Source organism: Meleagris gallopavo, chromosome 30, assembly GCF_000146605.3.
Source record: "Meleagris gallopavo isolate NT-WF06-2002-E0010 breed Aviagen turkey brand Nicholas breeding stock chromosome 30, Turkey_5.1, whole genome shotgun sequence".
NCBI classification, from domain to species: domain Eukaryota; kingdom Metazoa; phylum Chordata; class Aves; order Galliformes; family Phasianidae; genus Meleagris; species Meleagris gallopavo.
Window position 1 is genome coordinate 2,929,288 of NC_015040.2, and position 8,950 is coordinate 2,938,237.

General features: G+C 49.8%; 1 protein-coding gene across 4 annotated transcripts in view; it reads right to left on the bottom strand.

Moving 5' to 3' along the window:
* Positions 1 to 265: 265 nt before the first annotated feature.
* The window catches only part of GATAD2A (GATA zinc finger domain containing 2A), a 26,407-nt gene continuing 17,722 nt past the window's right edge, over positions 266 to 8,950 (bottom strand). For 3 of the 4 annotated variants that reach the window (XM_010725000.3, XM_019610075.2, XM_019610074.2), the window contains exons 5-11: positions 7,770 to 7,859; positions 5,690 to 5,821; positions 4,436 to 4,603; positions 3,601 to 3,880; positions 2,531 to 2,820; positions 1,813 to 1,996; positions 266 to 949 (exon numbers count right to left, since the gene is read on the bottom strand). In XM_010725000.3, coding sequence (XP_010723302.1) covers positions 819 to 949; positions 1,813 to 1,996; positions 2,531 to 2,820; positions 3,601 to 3,880; positions 4,436 to 4,603; positions 5,690 to 5,821; positions 7,770 to 7,859 — 1,275 coding nt within the window. In that variant the 3' untranslated portion in view covers positions 266 to 818. The remainder of the gene's footprint in view (positions 950 to 1,812; positions 1,997 to 2,530; positions 2,821 to 3,600; positions 3,881 to 4,435; positions 4,604 to 5,689; positions 5,822 to 7,769; positions 7,860 to 8,950) is intronic. The other variant, XM_019610076.2, reaches the window with a different exon arrangement.

Here is an 8,950-nt window from a genome sequence, read left to right on the forward strand (position 1 = left end):
AAGAATCCAGAACAGTTTCACTCGTTAAGTCCTCTGGGAACGTATGAAAGGCCCAACTGCTCTTCGCTGAATTAGAAAGATCGAACAAAGGTGTTTGTCTATGCAGTAAATTAGATTTTTAGACTACCAACAGTTCAAAGTCTATTCAAAACAGAATCCAACAAGTGAGAGGCTCCTGCACTGGGTCCCACCCACCAGACGGGTTTTGGTGGTAGCCAGTCCCTTAGAAAATAACAGACTCAAGTGGAATTTCAGTTTGCGCTCATTTATCATTAGCTCATCATCAGCGGGTTTTGAAACATTATCATCTGTAGACTGCCTTCCTGGCTGAGGAGGGGCAGGGAAGAAAAGCAAACATGAACTCGGCTCACTAAATGTGTCTGCAGGACTGGTGGAAGCTGCTCTCCCCAGGCTGCCATCCACGCTCCGCGGTGAACCGACACCGTGCTCCTGGTGCGGTTCTCAACTAAGAAACCGAAGGCAGAGAGTCACTCAGTCCTCCTCTTGTGCTGGTGACAAAGAAAATCCAAACTAAATATATAAAGCCCAAAAAATAAGAATTCTTCCCCTTCCCTGACAGCCTTCATTATCAGTCAATCACAAGAATCTGATAACCACATGAGCTCGAGTCTTTCCCACCCACACGGTGTCATTTCTCATAGCAGGGACAGCAGCACTCGATGGGATGAGGAGTGGTCTTCTTGCATCCTATAAAGCCTGGGGCGTATCCAGCTGGGATTAAAGCAGATTCCACTGTCGTGTGGTATAAAAAGGATGGCAGAAACAGGAAAAGTCTTCCTCTCGGGCGTTCCTCTGCATTATTTCCACGTGGCAGACTGTGGGATGGACCGTGGGGGGATCATATCCAGGAGATACTCACGCTGGCGGTCTACTGCCGAGGAGGACTTGTGCACAGCTAAACTAGGGTTAACAAAGGGTAGAGCCCCACCTGAGGAGACACAAAAGAGAAGAGAGAATGAAGGTCACAGCCCGGTAAAACCAGTGGCAATAAGCACCACTCCCGTTTCACCTGCATGAAAACGATTAATTGAAGTGGGCCCGCAGTAACTCGCGTGCTACACAAGGTCTGACACCTTCAAAGGTCTAAAATCAGCCAAACAAACAGCGCTGAGGTTTCGTATCAGAAATGAAGACTTGAGCAGACTAGGGCTCTCTGCAATGAAATCACGCTGAAGTGATAAATTAAGCTGTCAGGAGGAAAAAATATAAACCATTCAATACCGAGTATGAAAGTAGATCACAGCGGAGCTAATTGCTATGCTGCTTCCTTCCTGGAGATCCTAATGATCACTTAAGAAAAAAAAATAGCTCTATAGTCAGATTCTTACATACAGAAGAGATTAAAGAAGAATTTAACTTTCAATTTGTTCCAAACAACAGCTTCAGTTGGTTCAGATCCTGCAGAACACTGGCAGGATGTGCTGCAGCCTCACCTACAGCAAAACCATTCCTTTATTTGATGTGGTTTGATGTGACTTGACCAAACTCAGGTCCCAGAAATGCACAACAAACCCCAGCAGTGTGGCACTGACTGCACAGAGCCAACAAAGAGCAGTCTGATATTAAGTCATCCGGGCTGCTTACGACTCTGTAAACCTTCTGCTCGTGCCTCCTTTGAGGAGCACAAAGTGCAGCAGAAGCCAAGGCCAACACCCACACTGAGAGCACAGCCTGGGGACAGCCAGGCCTTCGTGCAGAAGTGCCAAAGGGCAAGCATCCTTACCCAAAGAGCTATGACTGTTGGATAGAGTGCATAAGTAGAAAGAAAAGAAACTTCAGAAAAAAATCTACCTGTGTTGATGGGAGTCTTCTTCCAGGCGGCAGCGCTGCCCTTGCTGACAGGTCTCTCAGCATGCTTACCTGGCCTACTCCCAAGTGCTGCTGCAGACGATGCATTCTGCAACTTGGGTGACTGGCTAAATGCATGCAACACTCCCCGCGGGGCTCCAGAGCCTCGAGACATCTGGCTAGAAGTCTGGATAGAGAGCAGACAGTCAGACAGGCACAGGGAGCGTCCCTCCCTCACCTCCCAGAGCCTCGACCAACATTTACTGCCTGACTTTCTCCTTTCTTGGCTTCCTCTGCCAAACCCAGAATGAGCTATTAGTTCCAGGTCTGAAAACCTCTAAGTCATCTCGAAATAAAAACAAGAAATCAGTTCTGTGGTCCTGAAAGTACCTGTAAGAAAGATGTGCTATGTAAGCATCTCTACCACCACCATCTCCTGTCTAAAGAATCACTGCCTTGATTATTTCAACTCAAAGCAGCACTTAAGCTGACTCTTCCCAGCTAAGAGGTGGTTTTATAAGGTGTGTGAGATGCAGTTTCCACCACGGATGATGGATACCTGCTACCTTGAAGCTTCACAACCACCACTACGCTCCCAGCCCAGCCACGCTCTCTACCTGAGCTGCACTTACTCCCATCTATTTAGCACGGGAGCAAGTTTTTTTCATTTGGTACATCCTAAAATAAATGGAGATGGGGCTTCGTGCAGCCAGAGCCTCACCTGCTTGAGCGAGTGATGCTGCACGATGGGGTCTGACTTGCTCTGCACAGGAGATGCAGTCTGTTGCAGTATCCTCTGCTCAATCTCCTGCTCCTGCTGCAGAGCTTTGACGAAGGCAGCCTTCAGCCTGTTAGTGTGCTCTGCTTTCAAGGCCTTTTTCTGATTGGATGTCATACAGGTTTCACACATAATGGTTCCATTCTTCTCCTCCCTCCAGCGGCAGGTGAAGTCAGTCTTACACTGAGCACACATGTAGGGCTCACGAGATGAAACGGGGATGGAAACTTTACCTGCAGAACACAGCCAGGTGAGCTCAGCTCCAGCCCTGATTTCTACAAGTGATCCACGACAAGCATCAAGATACTCCATCACAAAAACATACACGGCCCTCCCACTCCTCCCCCTTCCTCCTCAGCCTTTTGCACTATTAGATGTTCTTTCGCCTCCCTTTGTTGGTGTGCAGGCATCCTGCAGATCCTTCTTTCCTCACCCTCCTCAAACCATCCTGAATGGCAAAGGCATTGCAAAAATCAGGGAGTGAGGCAAGAGAAGTGGTGCTATTTGTTGAGACAGAATCTGCTCAACTGTTTACTTTGATAGTTACGAAACACCTGACAAACCAGAGAGGTCTGCAGCCTAGAAGGGACAAGGAGAGCCTTTAACCAACTCAGATTTTCTTCTTGTCCTCTGCATGGACTTGGCAACAGAGCTGGAATTTTCATTAGTTTGGAGGCAGTTCCTCCAGGATACCGCTCTCATTTCTCCCCGGGAACTTCCCTTTATCTGCTGAAAATGCAGGTGGAGAACACCGTGGTGATGCACAAACACGTGGATGATAGGAAGTCACCTGCTCCAGGGAGAACTAAATCACTGCCCAGCCTCTGGGAAATCCCAGCACCCTGCAGTTCTACAACTTGACAGTTACAGCAAGTTGAAAAGCGGTGATGGAAGTGAACCCCTGATTAGACAGACTATGAAGATTTAGTCCTGGAAAGCCTGACCTGCTGCCCGCTGTTCCCATCACGGATGGGAAAGATTCTCTCCTCACCTTTGGGGAACTGCCACCTCACCTTGAGTTTCCAGCAAATTCTGCACAACTTCTTCCAATCCAACTAGGTAAATAAATTCGTTATTAGCTGCGCTGGGCAGGAAGTTCATCTCTGGAGCAGGTGGCTTTGGAGGAGGGATCTCCAGCAGTGTCTTCTCCAGCTGCTTCCGCAGCGCCAGCTTGGCTGCAGCCTGCCGGCTGGCGGGCGACTCGTTGGAGTTGACGATGGAAGCGGCGCTGGTGGAGGTCGCATTGGCCTGAGCTGATGTCACTGTTGTACCTTTGATTGAAGTTGGAGAGGCCTTGGAGGAAAGAAAACACAGTTTGGTGACACGTGCCGGGGCACCTCGGTACAGCGGGGCTGTGCTGGGGGGGAAATGAGCAGCGATTGGGACTCAGTGACTCCCATCAGCTGGGGATGTTCTGCGAGTGTATGAAGGTGCTTGGGGGGGGGGACTGGGCTGCCTGCCCCCCTAAGGCTTACTTCTGCAGTACTGGCATTTATTGCAACAGTGCACCACCTCTTACATACACTACCCGTCATCCAACCCTCTAGTTCTTTCACAAGCAACTGACTTCTCTTTCTTATCAATTCAATCACAGATTTGGAAAGCTGAAAGGAAAGGGGTACTTCAAACTGCTTTTGTCCACAGTTTTTATACAACTTTATCAGCATTAGCAGGATCTGCAGGCTGCTCGAGACAGAAGCCCATCCTGAGCTATGCTTACGAGAACAAAGAGAGACAAAACATCCCAGTGTTTCCATCCGTATCCAAACCCCGAATGCAAAACGGAGGAGGAAGGCCGCACTCAACCAAACACGTTCCACGTGGCATAAAGGATTCTGCAGTGCTCACCTGCGGGATGTTGACGATCAGGCTGGTATTGGGGACGTTGGCCACACGGATCAGGCCCTGCTGGATAATTCTCTGCCCCTGAATTTGCACGCTGGGGACCGATGCCCGCGGTGCCAGCAGCAGCGGAGGCGGCCCCGTGCTGGAGTGCTGTCGGATGTTGTGGATTTGCTGGGAAGACACAGAAATGGGCTGATGTAACGGTCAGAGAGCAGGAGATAAGCGTGGGGAGTCAATGGGATGGGAAGGGGGCAAGGAAGGGAACGCAAAGAAAGCGCAATAATTAATGCTTGTGTCAGAACGGGGTGCTCTTCCCTTTCAAAACGAAACAACTGGAACGTGGCATCAAAAGAGATGCTCCCATGAGAGGCCATCACGTTGCAGGCTAGAGAGCCGTGCCAAAAATCCAAGTTCCCACGTCAAATTTCTTCTAAAAGGTCCATCTGTTAAGCCTGTTTCATTTTAAAGGCATTAGGAAAGCTGTTTCTCAGAATGAGGTTTTCTCCATATCGGAACAGAAAGAAAATGAACCACCAAGTGCTCTGCCTTCCCCTTAGTGCTGGCTATGCAGTAGTAGATAAAAGTAGACCTTTTGCTACAAAATAAATCCTCATTTAACAAGAAGATATTGTTTTCCTCAGTCCCCCATGAAGTCTGAAATCCAGAAGGCCAAATGAAATAAAGCTTTGCTTTCCTACTCCTTCAGTGACACCACAGGTGATAACGACCCTGCAAAGCAGCACTTCCCATTTCCAGTTGACTATCTCATTTCAGCAGCTCTTATTCAACCTGAAGACTGACACGATGAGCAAAAAGAAAAAAAAAAAGGGAGTTTTCACGTTTGAAATGGTGAAATTGATACAACAGAAAGAATAATGAGGAAAGAAAAATGGAAGAGTAAGGGATTGCAGTTTGTTTCCTCTGCTGCTGCTCTCCCAGGCAGAGGGTGAAGCTGGGAGCCTGTCCATTAGCTCTTGTAATAAAGCAAGCAGATGTCTCTGGTGCAGCCAGGGGAGAACAACACAGTGTGGGTAAGGCAGTATCCTGCATCACCACGGGGCTTCCCCATGGTTCACTGGGAGTGTTATGGGACAGCAAAACAAGCATGAGCTGCAATGGTCCTTCAGTGGCAACGTACCTCTATTAAGCAATGAATGAAAACTATAAAGGATCCTCCCAGCTAAGCAGAATGACAGCTAAGGAAACATTTAAGATGCATTCAGGAAAAACAGAACAGATCTACCACGAAGGAAATACCTGTGCTCCTCTGACAAGAGGTGGCATTACTATCTGTGTGTTTTGCTGGGTTCCTAGTTTTGCAGAGGTCTGCTGCCCACCACGAACCAATGGAGGAGGAATAACAGTGCCTGGTATACGTGTAGAAGAGGTCTGAAAAACAGAGGACAGTTTACTTGCATTTTTCATCCTGGTGCATTTGGATGCATGCTCTCTTCTGCTCAGAGCACCAAAAAAAAAAGCAGTATCCAAAACGTTACGCAGCAACACAGACATCAGAACGCGGAGGTGGGCAGGCTGTGTGCTCAGGGGCTGTGCTCTCACACTCTGCACAGAGTTCAAAATGTAAAGAGCAGTCCTGAAAGACGCCTCCATCCACCACCCCTGCACAGCTCAGCAGCTCGAGAACCACTGCACTGAGAGACACAGGGAGCCACGCTGCAACAGGAGCACGATGTGCACGAGAGCAGCTCTCCTCAGTGCCTGATGTGATGAATGGTATCTGCCTTCAGCACGAGGACAGCAAAGGCTGCAGCACAGGACACGGCCAGGCTGGTTTCAGCACAGCTAGCGTTCCAAGCAAGCAGGCAAACAACGAATAGCAACTTTATGTTCTGGGGGGATGAAGGAAAACAGGGGCATACACACACTGCTGGCTCCGAGGACAAGCAAAAGGCAGACAGAAGCTGGGATGCAGGAGGCTGAGGGGTTTGGCATGGGCATGTGTGCGAGAAGGAAAGAAAAGGGGAAAGAAAAGAAGTCAAGCTAGAGAGGTCTGAAACACCACTGACCATCTTTTTTGATATGGACTGTAATACATGTTGGAAGTTTCTCGTAACGCAGCCCACGGTTTCATGCATCACTTACATTCCTGCAGAGCACGACGCAGCCTCGCCTGGAAGCACTGCTCAGAGCAGCAAACCCCTCCACCCTGCTCACGGGGCTCTGCACGTCCACCACTCCCCTCACCCCGACCCCAAACTGACCATCATCCCCCAAATTAAGATGCTACACACACCGGAGCTCTCACATCCGTGAGCTCCCAATGTGTGAACACACGTACTGAGGATGGGGGAAGCTTAATCCCCTTCTGTTACACCCCCAATTGGAGACCAAACGTTAACTCCTACACGCAGGAATTCAAGAGTTTTCACGGTCAAGCAAAAGCAGATGGAGGTGAGGTTCATTTGCCCAAACACCGCAAACGAGACAGAGAAACTGAACTCTGGATCCGCAGCTCCCAGCTCTCTGCTCTGCCCACTGGCACACACACACAGCTGCAGGCTCACAGCCCACGTGTGGGGATTTAACTCGTGGTCCAGTTCCTCTGAAAGTGCTGTCTCCTGAGAAGGCAACTCGCCTTAAGGAAGAGAATAGTCAAGCTGACAGATTGCCTCGAGTTCTGAGAACGCCTCCCAAACGGAGCACGCATCCACCCCACCCCGCATGCAGAGCACTCCGGGGGGCTCTCAGATGAAGAGCTGGTATTTTCCAAGTGAAAGCATTTCGTGCTGAAACTGTTTTGCAAGTTGCTTCAGGTCAGCCCGAGGTAAATAACCAGAAATGTTTTAAATTTGAAAGCGAAGCAAGAGACCAAACTCAGAGGAAGATCGGGCTGACAGATGCCAATTCCCCCTGTTGCTTTTTTCCCCCCAGCATCGCATTTAGTTCAGCCTGAACAGACCCTCCTCACCAGCCGTTCAGCCACCAAGCCAAAAAGGAAAACCTGGCAGCCTTCAGGTGATCAGACCGAAGGCACAACTGAATACCTGCAGCCCACAACAACAGGCTGCCACAGTGTTCCTACCACAAAACTCTTTTGCCAGAGGTCGTCAGCAGCCACAACCTGCGTGCATTTATCAGCGGAGCAGACGAGGCCCCCAGGATGACGAGGATAAGCTTTGGAGGGGTACCTGTGTCTGACGTCCTACCTCTATCTCCCACCCCAAGCGCTCTTACAGCTCACAGTGGGGTCTGTGGGAGCGAGCGCTGGCTCCGTCTCAGAGCTTCACCTGGCTGTGAGCAGTGAGCTGCCAGCCCGTGCTGCCCCGTGCCCTGCTTGCTGTGTGCCCTACCTGGCAGCCTGGCCCGCCCCACTGACCTGCAGGGACGGCTTGCCAGCAGGAACACTCTGCGTGCCCCGCACCAAGGGCGGAGGGGTGGCCACAGCACTCCCAGAGGAACAGGCAGGCTGGAAGAGGAAAAACCAGAAAGAAAGCAGAGGAGTGTAAGGGTGTAGGCAGAATCACAGAGGCTAAGGGAATAAAAGCGTTTACCTCCTTCGCCTTAGTAAGGGAATCTTCAAAGACTGCGGGTTTCCCCTTCCCCCACCCTTTGCTTCCTCCGAGCACCTCACCAGGCGTATTTAAACGGAGAAGTGATTAGGCAAGTGTAGATAAGGTTATGTCAGAAAAAGAACAGAGCCTATGCACCGAAAGCACAGCAATGCAGAACTCTGTTTTAGCAGCCCCGGCTTACAGCCTGCTTCAGTCTCATCCTCTGTTACGACTGGTTCCAACTAATTGGGTTTGAACGTAACGAAGTGAAAAAAAGTTAAAGGCTTCAGTTATTAAGGTGAGGATACACCAACTGACCCCGCTGAGTTCCAGCACCCCAACTTCATCACTCAGCAGGGAACTGCATGCTATTTCATTGGCTTTATTTCCACCTCAGAAGTCCAGGAGAATAGACACCAACAAGCAAACCCAGCCACAGAGAGGTGCTAACATCCAGCTGACACCTACACAGCACCCCTGCACAAAATCCATCACGTCAGCACCGCACACTGCAAAGTCAAAGAGGTGAGAAAGCACTGGGACAGAGCCTGAGCCTGATGGGGACACTGCAGCCCCTCGACACAAAGCGGGGATTGCTGCTGGGGTGGGAAGAGAGGAGGAGGAGGAAAGGCAGGGATTGGCAGAGCAGATCCTGGCAGTGGGGATGTGAGCACATCCAAAACCACGCTGGCAGGGTTGTTACACAGGAGATCCTCCTCCAAACGCAGGCCAGCTCTTTCTATGCTGCTTTAAGGACTGCGTTTAGTAATCTGCAGTGTATTTCACTCATTAACACACCTGAGGTTACCAAAAAGCCATTCAGCTTTTGGATAGAGCTGATGGGATAAGCTGCCTTGTCTTCTCATCTTGGCGAGACCAAAATGCCGCAGGAAGGAACGGTTAAAGGGATACACTTTAATTCACAGAGGTTTGGCAAAAAGCAAAATACGCTGCATTCAAAAGCTCTGCAAGTCACAGGAATTGGCACGGTTTAATATCTTTTTTT